The sequence below is a fragment of the Hemiscyllium ocellatum genome, chromosome 28 (assembly GCF_020745735.1).
Source record: "Hemiscyllium ocellatum isolate sHemOce1 chromosome 28, sHemOce1.pat.X.cur, whole genome shotgun sequence".
In the NCBI taxonomy this organism is placed as follows: domain Eukaryota; kingdom Metazoa; phylum Chordata; class Chondrichthyes; order Orectolobiformes; family Hemiscylliidae; genus Hemiscyllium; species Hemiscyllium ocellatum.
Window position 1 is genome coordinate 15,163,354 of NC_083428.1, and position 17,422 is coordinate 15,180,775.

Below are 17,422 nucleotides of genomic sequence, written 5' to 3' on the forward strand. Positions count from 1 at the left end.
TAAAGTTAATTCTCTTAAATTCATAATACAGTAAGAGTTGAAAGTGATTATTAAAATTGTAAATGATTTAAGATCAGCTTTGGAATACATTGACCATGCTTGGGCTCTTACTTCAGAGCAGATAATGAATGCTCTCACAATTAGTCTAATAAAAGGCTACAATACTAAAACTTACTGAGCTGAATTATGAAATTACAAACTGTAATTTCTCTTCCTCTGGACGCTATGGTAGTTGAAATTTAACATTTTGTTCTGAATTAACAGACTTAAAAGTTAAAAGTTGCCCTAGTTGTCTACCTTTTCATAGATTTTAGAACCAAGCTGCATAAATTCAAACTATAGTTTCTTTAACAAATGGAAAATCAACATTTGGAACTAAATACCTGTATAGATTGTTGGATGGAAATTTTTAAAATGGGATTTCACTCCTGAGATATGAAAAGGATTTAACGAAACATTTCATTAGAAAGGAAGAAAAATTAGAATGGGTGAGTGATTATAAATCATTGGTCTTCCCTATCTGAAATGTCATCCTGGTGGTTCTTGTGTTCTAACAGCCAAACATCATATGTGAAATATATTCAACATTGAATAAAGCAGATTTTCATAAAATATTTGAACAATGAATTGTTCTTTTTTCACCTTCCTGTGCAAACTGTATTAGATCATACTTTATTCATTCTCAAGAGGAAGATAACAGTAGAGCTAAAGTTATGATTAAAACAAGTTCAAACCTGTACAATGCTAAAACTGATTTGGAATATCTTTTTAAGCAAACTGCTGAACATATAGAATGGATTTCTAGGCAGAAAATGTAATGATAGCTCATGATAAATTATTATTTTGTAGAAAATTGGAATCTAATGTCAACAAAATCATGTAAAACTTTAAGTGTGGGCATTAAGCTATATTGCATGGGTTAAGAAAAGGACTTTAATTTTTGGGTTCTCAGAGAGCCACCAGGCTGTCTGGCAATTTGTTTACATGCATTTAAAATGAAGCTTTAAAGAATCCGGAACACAGTCCTCACTTTCTCCTGGAATCCTGAAATTCAGTAGTTAGATGCTTTAGAAAAAACCCACAGTCGAAGAAAAACAATTGGGCTATTGCCTATCAATGAGATTTCTTGTGCCACATGTTGACAGAGAAAGAAACAAGTTTTGTTATCAATAAAGAGAAACATCCAGAGGTTAGGCAGAGCAAATAGGTCTATGTCAGGAAAGATTCTGTTACTTTAGCACCGTTCAAACAAGTTGGGGTTGAAAAGTAGTCCTGAGTGATATAATGTCATTAAACAAGTGTGAACTACTTTATGTTTCTTTTTCTCCTCTGTGTGTCCAATAGACATTTATGCTCTTATGTTAAAAATACATTGATACCCTCTTGTAAGGTATGCTGAATGGCTGACCAGCATGATGACTAAATTGCAAAAGTAGGATTTGAAGTCGACCAAGTCAGGGTTTCACTTTAGAAACTGTCAGCTTCAGTATTACTGTTAGCTGGAATCATAACAAAAGGAGGTGCAAAAACCATGGTATAATTTAGAAATAATAGATGCAACAAAGGAATGTGTATATGGTTATTCTATATAAATGCTTGAAAATGGCTGATTTAGCCTTCTGCATACATAAGAACCTTGTAAACCATCATGTTTTTGAACTTACATCTCAGAGGGTGGGGAAAAAGATCAGATGCCTCATGGGAAGTGACAGACGGAGTTAAATCATCTGCTGAAGACTGGGTCTCTTCCTCCTCTTCTCCAGAAAGAAGATCTTTAGCTATTTGCTCCTGTCAATAAAAGGCAGGGTTCATCACATATGCTTATTTATTCATATTTCTGCAGATTTGCAGCAGGACCTAGACAACTTTGGTTGATAACATGTAAGTAACATTCGGAGCAGGAAATGGGCATCTCTAATAAAGGTTGAACCACTTTACTTGACACTCAATGGCATTACTATCATCAAATTCCTGACTCTCAAATACTGCAACTAAAAGAACATATCAGAGACAGCATATTCCGTGTTGAATGATACATCTCGTGACTCCCCAAGCTAATGACTAAAGAAATTGAGGTTTTGGTTAAGAAAAAGAAGGAAGAAAAAGACAGGATAGATCGAGTGAATCCTTAGAAGAGTATAAAGGTAGTAGGAGTATTCTTAAAAGAGAAATCAGGAGGGCAAAAAGGGGACATGAGATAGCTTTGCCAAAGCTGAGTTAAGGAGAATCCAAAGGGACTTTACAAATACATTAAGGACAAAAAAGGGTAACTAGGGAGAGGATAGGGCTCCTCAAAGATCAGCAAGGCGGCCTTTGTGTGGAGCTGCAGAAAATGGGGGAGATACTAAACGAGTATTTTGCATCAGTATTTACTGTAGAAAAGGACATGGAAGATATAGAATGTAGGGAAATAGATGGTGAAATCTTAAAAAAATGTCCATATTACAGAGGAGGAAGTACTGGATGTCTTGAAATGGTTAAAGGTGAATAAATCCCCAGGACCTGATCAGCTGTACCCTAAAACTCTGTGGGAAGCTAGGGAAGTGATTGCTGGGCCTCTTGCTGAGATATTTATATCATCAATGGTCACAGATGAGGTGCCGGAAGACAGGAGATTGGCAAACGTGGTGCCACTGTTTAAGAAAGGTGGTAAAGACAAGCCAGGGAACTACAGACCGGTGAGCCTGACCTCGGTGGTGGGCAAGTTGTTGGAGGGAATACTGAGGGACAGGATGTACATGTATTTGGAAAGGCAATGACTGATTAGGGATAGTCAACATGGCTTTGTGTGTGGGAAATCACATCTCACAAACTTGAATGAGTTTTTTTGAAGAAGTAACAAAGAGGATTGATGAGGGCAGAATGGTGGATGTGCTCTAGTTGGACTTCAGTAAGGCATTCCACAAGGTTCCCCATTGGAGACTAGTTAGCAAGGTTAGATCTCACGGAATACAGGGCGAACTCGCCATTTGGATACAGAACTGGCTCAAATGGTAGAAGACAATGGGTGGTGGTGGATTTTTTTTCAGACTGAAGGCCTGTGACCAGTGGATAACCACTGGGTCCACTATTTTTGATCATTTATATAAAAGATTTGGATGTGAGCAGAAGAGGTATAGTTATTAAGTTTGCTGATGACACCAAAATCGGAGGTGTAGTGGACAGCGAAGAAGGTTATCTCAGATTACAACAGGATCTTGATCAGATGGGCCAATGGGCTAAAAAGTAGCAGATGGAATTTAATTTAGATAAATGTGAGGTGCAGCATTTTGAGAAAGCAAATCTGAGCAGGACTTATACACTTAAACAGTAAGGTCCTCAGAAGTGTTGCTGAACAAAGAGACCTTGGAGTGCAGGTTCATAGCTCCTTGAAGGTAGACAGGATAGTGAAGGTGGCATTTGGTATGCTTTCCTTTATTGGTCAGAGTATTGAGTACAGGAGTTGGGAGGTCATGTTGCAGCTGTACAGGACATTGGTTAGGCCACTGTTGGAATATTGTGTGCAATTCTGGTCTCCTTCCTATTGGCAAGATGTTGTCAAACGTGAAAAGGTTCAGAAATAATTTACAAGGATGTTGCCAGGGTTGGAGAATTTAAGCTATAAGGAGAGGTTGAATAGCCAGGGCTGTTTTTCCTGGAGCGTCGGAGGCTGAGGGGTGACCTTATAGAGGTTTACTAAAACACAGGGGCATGGATAGGATAAATAGACAAAGTCTTTTCCCAGGGGTGGGGAGTCCAGAACTCGAGGGCATAGGTTTAGGGTGAGAGGGTAAAGTTAAAAAAGAGACCTCAGGGGCAACTTTTTCATGCAGAGGAGGGTATGTGTATGGAATGAGCTGCCAGAGGAAGTGGTGGAGGCTGATACAATTGCAACATTTAAAAGGCATCTGGATGGGTATATAAATAAGAAGGATTTAGAGGGATATGGGCCAGGTGCTAGCAGGTGGGACTAGATTGGGTTGGGATATCTGGTCAGCAAGGACCAAAGGGTCTGCTTCCATGCTGTACATCTCTATGACTCTATTAGCCTTTCCACTTGTTTAAAGGCATAAATCAGGAGTGTCTTAAAGTACTGCACCAACACATACGAAATTCAACATCAAGAAGAACAAAGCAGTGCACTTGATGGTCAATCCACCATCTTAAAACATTTCATTCTTTCAACCACTGGTACACAATCACTACAATGCACATCATCAAAAAGATGCATTGTAGCAACTCACTAAGACTTCTTCACACGCACCTCCAGAACCAACATTTAACAATAACAAGGACAAGGGCAACATGTGAATGGGAAACACCAGCATCTCCAAATTCCCAATGTCATACAAAACCCTAACTTGAAAATACATTGACATTCTTTCAACGCCTCTGAATCAAAACCCTCAAGCACCCTCTGTAACAACATTGTGGGAGGACTTTTACAATATGAACTGCAGTGGTTAAAGAAGGCAGTTCAACATAACCTTCTAAATTACTTTTCAATGTCTCTCGGTACATGTCACAACGATAAATCGAAAGTAATTAAGGATAGACAACAAATAATGGTCTCAGCAGTGATTCTCACATTCCATGAACAAATACAAAAGTTATGAAGTATTTTAATCAGTCATTGTAACTAATGAAGAAAAGAAACTAACATATATTTTTCCTTGATTATGTGAAAGGAACACCCTTTGTAACTGGTACACAATTTGAAAGGTTTTCACTGTTTAGTTCAATTTCATGGAATTTGTTAAGCTTGATACCAATTGCACAATAAATTGACAATCTTTAATACTGATCCTTCAATTATATAGGACAAAAGATTGCTGTGGTCAAGCTACAAGATAGCAAGACAAGAAAGCAAGTGTCAGCTCAGTCACAACAAATAGCAAATGGTTTATTGCATGTTAGTCATTAGATTAAAAGACAGAGGTTCAAACTGACTTCAAGACATGAAGCATCTAAGGTTTCAGGGTGTTGATAAAAAAAAAAGAACTGCTATTAGAGCACAGCATCTAAAAGAAAAAAAGTCAAGTTTCAAGTTTAGACTATCAAAATTGATGTATCTGCTGTTATGCTCACTTTGCACCCTTTCCCCATTCTGCAACTCTGCTTTTTATCTATTTTTAACCAGTTTAATTGTATATTAAATTTTCAAATTGGTTTGTGCTTTCCGTTAATAGGGTCTCTAAGAAATGACTATCCATCATTCCATTCTTTTATGCAGACTCCAAGAAATATTTCAGCTGGTACTTCTTAAAAAAAAAGAGTAGAAAATGTTGCAAGTCGTCAAGTAAGATTTTACATTCTCATTGCAGGTCTATGAAGAAATCATGGTGACAATAGCAAAGTTTTTGGCAAAACAGTAGAATTGTTAGATAGAGAAAATGGCAGAGAAGCTAAGAGCTTCCTTTAATAAAGCTGTGGATTTCAGCTACAGTCTAAACTTCACCAGCAAAAACCATTGCACATTAATCAAGTGTGGGATTTCTTAATGACTCCCCATATACAAGAATTCTGAATATAATGAAACTTTAATGAAACAAAGACAGACACATTCTGATCAGTCATTCAGATTTTTCAGTAGCCCAAAAAACATTATTTCCATCATGGTCGCATAATAAATTTCACATAAAAGGTTGACATTTCCCTTTGATCTTTATGAGCAGGACCAACCAAGATTCACTTGCTTCTTATAAAAATGTAGGCAGATATTGGCATTAACTAGCTGATTGTACCACTTATGTTGTTTTGAACTTTTAAAAACAAATGATTACCTTATCCAGAGTCATTTCTGGCAAGTTATCAGCAAGCTCACTGGGTGAGCTGCCCTCACTTTCATGCTCGGAGATTGGATCGGATGCTTCATAACCATAAAGTGCTAGAAGTTCTTCGAAAGGCACATCACTTTCCTGTAAATGTAATTAAGATTAGCATACATGAATCTTGGCTCCTTTTTTCCTAATTCCTTTGAACACAAATATGCAATACTACAACTGTTAAGACAACATGTCACAACAAAGCAATGAAGTTATAAAAGGCAAGACTAGATGAAATCATATTACGAGTCTCCATGAGACAATTTTGCTGAAATCGCCCAAGCTTAATTCATTTATTTTTTGTTAACTAATTTTTAACTCAATTCCACTTGTTCATCTTAATTAACTTGTATTGAGAAGTTAAAAATTGGTCTTTAGGGTATTTGACTACAAAGAATAAGGTAAGGTCCTTAGTATATATTGAATATTTTTTAAACTAGAGAAAATAAACATAAAATGGGTAATTCATGGTTAGGTCACAGTAAGGCAGCAGGACCTAGTGGAATGTTTCTCCTGTGCAATTTGGGAAGTCAGGGACACTTGCAGTGTCCAGACTGGCCACATGTACATGAACTGTCTGCAGTTGCAACTACGGAAAATCGGTGTTTCGGGTCTGGAGCGGCAGCTAACATAATTGTAGAGAATACACAAGGCTGAGATCTACATAGTTGACTGGCACACCACAGCTAAAGAGTGCACAGGTACAAAAGGAGTGGACTATTGCCAAATAAAGAAAAAGCACCAGGTAGACAATGCAGGAATCTTGTTAGGGGTGCCCATGACTGAACGGCACAAAATGGCCAATGGCTGCCCATGGCTAATGCAGTAGAACATGGCTGACGGTAGTGTTAGCATATGGAAAAATATTTACTTGATATAGTCTCTGCAAGTAGAACAGTAGCAGCTCTGCAAGGCTCAAGGTTACTTAAATGAGTGAGAATGTGCAGCTGCAATGGCTAATGCAGATAAGAATATTTCACACTAATCATCTGTTTCTCTTGAATTATTTAGTCCATCTGTTAGGATATTAAGAGTAGGTATTAGTTAAGATCCTTTAGATAATCACAGATGTAGATTCCGAAGTAGCTATTGATCCACTTACATACAAAAATAAAATCACCAAAAGCATTAGAGGAAAGGATTCAAACCAGTTTCAAACAGCAAAAGCAGTCCCTGTTATTATGAGGAGGAATGAATACAGAAATTAGCAGACATTGGAATATGGATTGAATGGACAAATTAATACACAACTTATGTAAAGAATTCTAACATTAGGTGTAACCACATAACTTTGTTGGAACTGATCAAAAAAATCAGTATTCTTTTATATTCAAGTATCTAATTAATTGTCAGTTAACACAGTGCAGCTGGCAGAGGTTACTTGAATACAATATCCAATGTGAAAAGCCTCAAGAAGAAAGACAGGAAAGTCTGGGAAACATCATGAGGACCTGGGATGGACACAACCTGTGCATTTCAGTGATGTGCAAGCTTGAACTGTGTAAGATGTTATACCTGCAGCCAATTACAGAGAGATAACCCAGTGCCACTGATCTATAGTTGTCAAAGGGTGGAGGCTTGTGCTTGGAATTAAAAACTGCATAAGCTAAGACAATCTGAAGCTTTTGTGTGCCTTACTGTGAAGAGAAACGAAGCTGTAATAAAGTTGTACCAAGGTAAAGGTCACCTGAATGTAACACCAGACTCTCATTGGAAAAGATAATATCTGATAAATACCTTCGTGCCATCTCCGATTTCTCAATGTTGAAAGGAGTAGTTTCTCAGTGGAATGCAACAAGAGCCAAAACTGTGACACCAGGAACAGCCCAGCAGCACAGGAGGAGAAAAGACATGGAAGCATAATAGCAAGAGGGGCTTATATCATAAGGGGTACCGGCAGATGTTCTGACAAAGTGACACCAGGGTTGAAAGACCTTCCTGGTACCAGGGTCAGAATGCCACTGCATGATTACAGGACCTTCTGAAGGGATGAGAGAACAACCAGAGCTCGTGGTCCATATCCGTAACGATATATATGATTTGTGGGCAGAATATTGAATGCTAGGAAGTAAATTAAAATACTGGACCTCAACTGATTGCAGTCATAGATTACATCCAGTGCCCCCACATACTTGTGAGGACAGGGGCAGGAAAATAGATTAGTTCAGTCAGTAGTTGGAAGGATGATGGAAGAGTGAAGGATGTACATTCTTGAGGCTTTGAGACCAGTTTTGGCAACTGGGGTCTGCAAAGGTTGGACAGTTTGCACCCCAACAGGACCAGGATTAATATCCTGCAAGTGCATGTGCCAGTCCTGTGGGAGAGATTTTAAACCAGACTGGCAGGGGAAGGGGAACCTAACTGGGGAGACAAGAATGCAATGGAAAGCCAAGATAGAAAAGTAGAAAGCAAAACAGGAAGATAGAGGAAACAAGTGCTAGCAACAAACAAAATGTGCAAAAATGTCAATAATATAAGTCTGAAGGTAGTATATCTGAGTGCACAGAACATTGTGGATCAGTTAAATGAATTAACAATGCAAATAATCGTAAATATGATAATCTGATTCTGATTGTGGAGATGTGACAGCTGGCGACCATGCTACAACTGAACATGCAAAAGAATTCAATCTTAGGTGTGAAAAAAATATGCTGATGTGGCATTGTTAGTGAAAGATGAAATCAATGCAATGAAAACATATTGGTGCAGGGAATCTGGGTGTGGAATCAGTTTAGTTGGAGCTGTTATTCACAATGTAACTTTAGCAGAACACAGGCAAACTGCAAGTCAATCCAATTGATATCTACTATCTAAGTCCAATCTCTCTGAACATAGACCCTGACTACCACACAGACAGACACAGTTAAGAGATAAATGTTTTTAAAAATCTTAAGTTGCCAGTTTGATAACCTTTTCAATGATGAATGCCAGGCTATCATGAAATCTTTGGATTTGTATTAGAGGCACAAAAAAAAAATCAGAATTATAAAGCTGATTTCAGTAATGGTTCACTTCTAAACTATACAGAACTAAATCTGCCTAAGTTGTATCTGGTCTCACCTACACATGACTTCAGCCTCACTGCAATGTGGATGATTCTTAATTGCTACCTGAAATGGACTGGCAAACCATTCACCAATATCTCTAGAGCAATAAATACTAGCGTTGCCAATCAAGCCCACAGCCCATGAATGAATAAAAAAAAATTGGATGGATCTCTTTTAGCGCAAAAGAGACAATTATTCAGAGTATACCATAGATGTCTGCTAACAAGTAGATTAGTGACTGAAGTGCTGAACATCTGGGGAGTTCCTCGATGAACCACCAATTAGCAAAACACATACATTAGATTTAAGGTTCAACAAATTCTGCAGTTCATTTATTTTTGCTAAATATATCTTGCAGTTACAACACATAGACATATACAAGTGATTTGCTTTGCTTTGCTTGGAGGTGAGTAAGTGGCAGAAAAACAGAAACAATAGCAAAACATTACAGCAGTTTTACCTGCTATACAGGTGACATTAACAAATATCTGGTTATCAAACAAAATCAGATGTATTACATAACTAGATGGCATTCAAAACTTAAAAGTTTGAAAATTCCTAAGATGAGTTTACCCTTTCCAGATCCTCAAATGATTTATCGGCCTCAGGCGTTTCCTCTTCTTCCTGAGATGGGTAATTGTGAGACAGGATATCGGCCAAATTGAATCTGTGATCTGCTGAGCCCATTGAGCCAGCTAAAAGTCAAAAATCAAATTTAACAATTACACATTCTCGTGCACACAATAATAGAAAGAAAAAAAAAATAAACAAGGTAATATGAGTTAGAACTAATGGACTTAGAACAGTAACCTAAGCTCTCAATTTTATGGGTACTTATGTAGAATGACTCCGTTATTCACAAGAAAGAAACTTGGAGAATTATTAAAGGAGAACTTAAAGATTTGATATGGAGAGGCAATTTTGCTGAACTTGAATCTCAATGGATGGTGTTGTGAAGTAGTTTGAAAACGTTATTTTGCTGGAGTTTTCTAAACTTTATTCTATAGCTTGTTTTAGTCTTTTATGCAAAACACTTAATAAACTTTACAGCCTCATTTGACTGTTTCAGTGACTGACAGTCACATCAGCAAAAATAAGATGTATCAAGCCAGATTTCATCTGACTTGTCCAGTATTATCATTAGCTGGGATCATAATAATATATTTAAAAATATTCATAGGTTTGGTCTTCTCTCATTTGAAGAAAGGAAACTGAGGGATGACTCTAATAGATTACATCTTTAAAATTATGGGAAGTTTTTACAATTACAGCATATGACTCCTCATGTGGGAGATAGCATAACAGGATTACAATAACAAAGCAGTCCCTAAAAAGTCCAACAGGGATTTCAAAGAAATCACCTAAAAAATGCTGAGAACATGCAAGTTACTAACATAGAAAGTGATTGGAAGGAGTAGTGTCGATGCATTTCAGGGAAGCTAGGTAAACAGATGAGGATGGAATAAATAGAGGGTTACAATAATGGATTGAGATGACATAAGATAGGAGGCTTGAATGCAGCAAAAACAGGGGTGGCAATGGCTTATGGTATTATCACTGGACTATTAATCCAGGGACACAGGAAATGTTCTGGGGACCCATCTGGATTGTCGGAAAAACTCATCTGAGGCACTAAAGGAAACTGCCATCCTTAACTGGTCTGGCCTACATGTGACTCCAGTCCCAAAGCAATGTACTTGACTCTTAAGTGCCCTCTGGGCAATGCGGAAAGGGCAAATAAATGCTAGGCTAGTCAGCTAGCCTCATCCCATGAATTAATTTTTTTAAAAAAATCAGCTGGTTTGGCTAAATTGCCTGTGTCTGTGCTACTTATACTATGTAATCCTGTGCAAAATTGCAAATAAATTCAAACATGCAGGCTTTAAACTAAATTCTGGGGTGAGAGATCAAGTTTAGGTAGATGTAGCAAATCAAGAGATAAAGTCAAAGTAGGAAGTCAAAAATCAAAATAGTAATATGGGAGAGGAAAAGTCAGATGAAATCATGAAGAGAAGAGAACTAAATCTAAGAATACACCAACAGTCAAGATTTCATTTTATTAAAGATAACAAAAGGATAAAACTAAAGGCTCTTTATCTGAACATGCATAGTGTTTGTAACAGAGGAAACAAATTGATAACGCAAATAAATATGATCAAACAGCCATTATTAAGACATGGCTGCAGGACATAATGAATTGGGTCCCGAATATTGAGGGGTGTATGATATGCATGAAGAATAGGAAGCTACATAAAAGGTGGAGGGCTAGCACTGTTAGCAAGGATGGCACTGGTGCAATAGTAAGAGATGACTCAGTCTTGATGTCAGGATGAAGACTGACTTTGGGTGAAGCTGAGGAATAGTAGATGAAAGAAGCCACCAGTGGGAGTGGTTTACAGGAATTGGAGCCATGATATAAGACAGACTTTACAAGAAGAAATTTTGAGTGCTTGTGATAAAGGGATACCGATAACCTAAGATTTTAATCTATATGGAAACTGGAAAAATTAAATTAGCATTGGTAGCCTGCGTAAGACATTCATGGAATGATTTTGAGATAATTTCACAATCTGCTGTGGAACCAAGCAGAAAGCAGGTTATAGTATTGGTATTATGTAGCACCAGGATTAATATCAGCTTTGAGTAAAGTTACTCCTATTCGCAGCAACTATATTATGACCAAATTTTGTAATCAACATGAAAGGAAGAAGATTGGGTCTAAAATTGGTATTTTATGGATGTAGATTTACTCACTGAGCTGGAAAGTTTGTTTTCAGACATTTTGTCACCAGACTAGGTAACATCTTCAGTGAGCCTCCAGATGAAGCTTCACCGAGACGCTCACTGAAGATGTTACCTAGTGTGGTGCTGAAACGTCTGAAAACAAACGTTCCAGCTCAGCGAGCAAACGTACATCCAGAACCTCAACCTGAGCTACAAATCTTCTCAAAACTTGCTAATTGGTATTTTATCTCAATTAAGGACAATTACTTGGACATGAAAGCTGAAATAAACTGGGATACCATGCTGGGAGATGGGTCAAAACAGAAGCAACAGCAGATATTTAATGGGATATTTCAGCATACTCAAGAATGGGAAGTTAATAGAAGATAATAAGGAAACAGTAGATGAAATGAACAAATGCTTTGCTTGTCTTCACTACAGAGAGTCTGAATCTGAATTTGTCCCTTTTAGTGGTGCTTTAACATCAAGGTTATTAGGACTGGAAATATAACTGAGCATCAGAAATTCATATTAAAGTTGCTTACAGTACTGCAATACCCTATTTGACCGGATCAACACAATGTTTGAGTGGCCTCTCCCCTGCTAAGACTGCTTCCAGCCTTCTGAATGGCACTTTCCTCCCATATGGCACCTCTGGCCAAGGTCGTCATCGGGGATCTCCTATCCACAAAGTCTCAGATTGCCCACCATCAGAAACCATTCACCCAGTCACAACTGAGCTGGACTGCAGTTCAGCAGCAATCACCCTCGGCCTGGAAAGAGAGGATGTAAATGCATGGAGGTAGTTCAGAGGAGTAGATTGATACATAGAAATAGTGGCTCGGTGGTTCAGTAATTAGCACTGCTAATTCACAACACCAGGGACCTGGGTTAGATTCCAGCCTTGGGCAACGGTCTGTGTGGAGTTTGCACATTCTCCCCGTATCTGCGTGGGTTTTATAGAGTCATAGTCAAAGAGATGTACAGCATGGAAACAGACCCTTCGGTCCAACTCATCCATGCTGACCAGATATCCCAACCCAATCTAGTCCCACCTGCCAGTACCTGGCCCATATCCCTCCAAACCCCTCCTATTCATATACCCATCCAAATGCCTTTCAAATGTTGCAATTGTACTAGCCTCCACCACTTCCTCTGGCAGCTCATCCCATACACGTACCACCCTCTGTGTGAAAGGTCCCTTTTAACCCTTTCCCCTCTCACCCAACAACTACGCCCTCTCGCTTTGGACTCCCCCACCCCAGGGAAGAGACTTTATCTATTTATCCGATCCATTCCTCTCATGATTTTATAAACCTCTATAAGGTCACCCCTCAGCCTCTGACAATCCCAGGGAAAACAGCGCCAGCCTATTCAACCTCTCACTATAGCTCATATCCTCCAACCATGGCAACATCCTTGTAAATCTTTTCTGAACCCTTTCAAGTTTCAGAACATCCTTCCGATAGGAAAGTGACCAGAACTGCACGCGATATTCCAACAGTGGACAAACCAATATCCTATATAGCTGCAACATGACCTCCCAATTCCTGTACTCAATACGCTGACCAATAAAGGAAAGCATACCAAATGCCGCCTTCACTATTCTACCTAACTGCGACTCCACTTTCAAGGAACTATGAACCTGCACTCCAAGGTCTCTTTGTTCAGCAACACTCCGGAGGACCTTACTATTTTAGTGTATAAGTCCTGCTCAGATTTGCTTTCCCAAAGTGCAGCACCTTGCATTGACCTAAATTAAACTCCATCTGCCACTTCTCAGCCCATTGACCCATCTGATCAAAATCAAGTTGTAATCTGAAGTAACCTTCTTAGCTGTCTGCTATAAATCCCAATTTTGGTGTCATCTGCAATCTTAGGAACTACATCTCTTGTGCTCACATCCAAATTATTTATCCAGGTAGGTGCATTAGTCAGAGGGAAATGGGTCTAGGTGGGTTACTTTTCGGAGCATCGGTGTGGACTTGTTGGGCCAAACGGCCTGTTTCCACAATGTAGGGAATCTAATCTAATCTAAATTAGGGAGCACAACTTAAAAAGTGATGGTTGCCCTTTTAGGGCAGAGATGAGAATTTTTTTTCTTCAGAAGGTTGTGTGACTTTGAAACTCTTCCTGAGAAGGGGCAGAAAGCAGTGTCATTTCATACTTTTAAAGGAGGAGGTAGACTTATTTTCTTGCCTAACAAGAATTTAAGATTGCTGGGTGTGGGTGGCAATGTGGAATTTCAAACACAAATTAGCCATAATCTTACTGAATGGTAGAGCAAGCTCAAGAGTTCAAATAGCCTACTTCAGCTCCAAATACATATACCATGTTCATATGCCCCTCAGTACTATTCTTTATTGTAATTCCTATTACCATCTTACTCCCATAATTATCAGGCTAACTGCAATTTTCTCTGGTGACCCTGACAGAACTACAAAATGCCATAATTCACTAGTTGCTGCCTTGAGGAGTTACAGGTAGAGATGTGCCTACAGCATTCTAGAACAAAGAACAAGACATCCTCCTTGTCTATACTAGGACGACTTTGACCAAAGCTAAGAACATATTTTCACTTGTGAGAATAGTTAATGTGCTTCTTTATCTTCTTCAATCTATTTCAGCACTTCATGCAACAGACTATTCCATTCTCCATTCACAGTCTTTCCTCAAAGTCCAAATTATGACTGTCCTTTGGTAGCTCTATTCTCACCTATTTAGACCATATATCAACCACAATGGCTTCTCTTTCTTACATCCCATCACCCTGACAGATCACTGCTTTTCCTTATTTACAAGGAACTCTAAGGCACAATCAGTCCAAGGCAGTAGCTTTCACAGGTGTAGTCCTCAACACCTAACTCTACTTCTCTATTGTTTCCGTTAACGCACAAACTCTTTCTGCACTGCTGGATTGCCTCGTCAAAACAAGTTTTTTGCCCTTGTGGGAAAGCCTAGGGCCAGATAGCATAATCTCAGAATAACAGGTCAAACATTTAAGACAGAGATGAGGAGGAATTTCTGCTCAGAGGTTGTGAATCTGTGGAAGTTTTTGACTAGAGAAGGCTATTGAAGGCTGGGACAAGGTTTTAAGTAGTAAGGTAATCAAGAGCTGTGGGAAGAAAAACTGGGAAGCTCAGCTGATGATGATCAAATCAGCCATAATGTCATTGAATGGCACTAGAATAAGGTTTGATAGGCTGAATGGCCTTGCACCTCACGGTTGGTAAGATAACCTTATTCTACTATTTAATGGACTCCTTGCATTCTTTTCAAAATTTATATCAAGTAACAAATACATTTTATAGCTTGGAATTTCTTATACAATAAGAGCTAGCTTTTATTTTGTGGAATTTATGTTTTTTCTATAACCACCAAACTGTATGCTTTTTCATCATAATAAATTTGCATGCGTTTAAAATGTAAACCATCTCATTCATTGTCCTGTTGTCAAAATACTCTGAGTCTAACTCCTAATCCCTTTTGGTGGGGGAACATTTACTGATGATTTTCAATGGGACACTCATAATATTGAGGAAAATTACAAAGGCTAAAAATGATGCCTAGATTTCAATATCAGGAGGAGGGTAAAACTGCTGGCTACCTTTCTTCCTTTAGACGGAGGCAGTTTAGATCTGATGGACCCCGTGTCCTTATTTCTAGGTCCCTCTAGCTGAAGTTAAGAGGAATAAACCAGGAAGTTGAGTTATCATGATAGCTGCAGATATGGAATTAGGTTTGTAATACAACTCTGGTGAACACCATCACGGGTAGCAACAGGACGGGTCACAGATTTCTACAGAATTTAGATCAAATCTGGCTATTTTGACTAAAATTTAGGACAGTTTGGCTCCGCTGCAAAAGCATTTTAATGATTTTAAGAAATTATAATTTCATAATAATAATACTCTTGCACCTTGCCAAAAGAACTCATTTTGTTGAAGTCTTTTGCCTTGCACACATCAGGACAATTCGCAAGAATACCAATAAAGCAGAAAACAAATAAAATCCCAACAAGACAAAAAAAGTTTCAATGAAAAGTAACTTTTTTCAATAATACTCTAGTTCTATGTGATCAAAATGACTAATTGTAATGGACACATTCTGCAGAACTGACATCACCAGAGCAGTGTGGCAAGTAGAAAGAAGATTCCATTCAAGCAGTTCTTAAGTCAGCAACAGTGACTTTCATATTTTGAAAAGCTTTAACTAAAATATAATGGCTGTATTTTTTAAATAAACTAAGTTCCAACAATCCCTATTAAGTCACAACTAATCTTAATATTAACATACTGTACCTCCTCCAGACTGAAGCCTGTTTTCGAAGGAACATAGATCCTGTGTTCGATATAACACCACACGTGGACTCTGTCTACCAACAGAGGCCTGAAAACAAGATTTTAAAAACGATTAGCTGTGTCCAAAGTAAAATTTCATTTAGAAAAATTTTAGCCTCGATTTTATCATTAGCATTGAAATAAGGACATGGGCTGCTGCCCACAAAGATCTCGCCATCTGTGGTAGGATTTTCCTCTTTCACGATGGCAGTTTAAGCCTGACACCAGGATGAAGGGATAAATTGGCATGCAGCAGCAGTGATGTTATCAAGGAGGTAAGCAGCAAATCACATTGAAACACTGTCCCAAACAGCAAGAGAAAGGCATTTGACATCCTCAATCTTAAATTCCAGATGACAAAACAACTGAATGTGATTAGTTTAACAAATATTCTAAAATAATGATAACTAATTCTACATCAATACAAAATTATTCAAAGAAATTTGACATTCTATAAACAAACTTAGTTCCTGAAGGCTAGAAAAGGTATTTAACAGTTTGCTATTAAAAACCCAGTTACACCTCAACAAGCTGTAATTGCGTCAATTGCTTCAAGATTAACAGTTAGACTGGAAGTTTTGCTAATTCATAAGATTTCCCACTGATTATGCTTCAATAGCCTCCAGAGAAATGCAAAACTATTGATAGTAATTTATAGATTTCTGTGATATTTCCAAAGCTACTGTCATCGTCAGTGGAGGAATGACGGTGAATGCTGACAGTTTCATTCTCATTACCACCAGAAAATCCGGCTAACATCCAGTTTATATCTCAAATCTTCAACATATTACATGTAGTTTGTTGTTTATATCAGCACTGACGAAGACAGCTTATTTAAGAGTAACCTTAACAGCCACATACAATGAAATTGAATCAGCTGAGCAGCCCAACAATGAGGAGTGAAGAAGGAAATGTGCTTCAACATGGGGAGAACACACTTCAATTAGAAAACTGACCGTACAACTGTCAAGGTAATCCAGACCATTCACAATCTTTATGTCAGACTTGGTCTTCCAAAGACATAAACATACCATCAAAACTACTTATGTCCAAGTCTATAATACTACCAGAGTTTGTTCATCTACTGCTGAAATCCTCATCCATTCCTTTGCTGCCTTTAGGCTTGACTACTCTTACATATCTCTTACTAGCCTCCTATCTTCCAATCTTAAAACTTGAACTAATCCAAATCTCTACCGCCCCATTTCCTAATTCACACCAAGTTTCATTTATTAATTGTCCTTGTGCTCAGTGACCAATTGGACAATGACTAATTTTAAAATTGTCATCATTTACAAGTTGTTACAACCAGGTGAGGAAGGATAAATCAGCTTTGCTCTTTCAATATCCTTCGACTGGCTGCAACAAAAAGGTTTAAAATTATTTTTAGTGTGCAGCTGAGATAACACTGCAAATAAAATGCAGTAGTAGTAGGAATTTTATTATTTACCAGCCCACAAAAAAGACACACACACGCACACACACACACACAAATGGATGTAAATTT

General features: G+C 38.1%; 1 protein-coding gene across 3 annotated transcripts in view; it reads right to left on the reverse strand.

Annotated features, from left to right (window-relative positions):
* LOC132828848 (mesoderm induction early response protein 2-like) overlaps positions 1-17,422 on the reverse strand; it is a 71,156-nt gene that overhangs the window by 36,882 nt on the left and 16,852 nt on the right. For 2 of the 3 annotated variants that reach the window (XM_060845997.1, XM_060845996.1), the window contains 4 exons: positions 15,877-15,964; positions 9,425-9,546; positions 5,763-5,897; positions 1,665-1,788 (listed from right to left, as the gene is read on the reverse strand). In XM_060845997.1, coding sequence (XP_060701980.1) covers positions 1,665-1,788; positions 5,763-5,897; positions 9,425-9,546; positions 15,877-15,964 — 469 coding nt within the window. Of the gene's footprint in view, positions 1-1,664; positions 1,789-5,762; positions 5,898-9,424; positions 9,547-12,120; positions 12,131-15,876; positions 15,965-17,422 lie in introns of those variants that run through there. The other variant, XM_060845998.1, reaches the window with a different exon arrangement.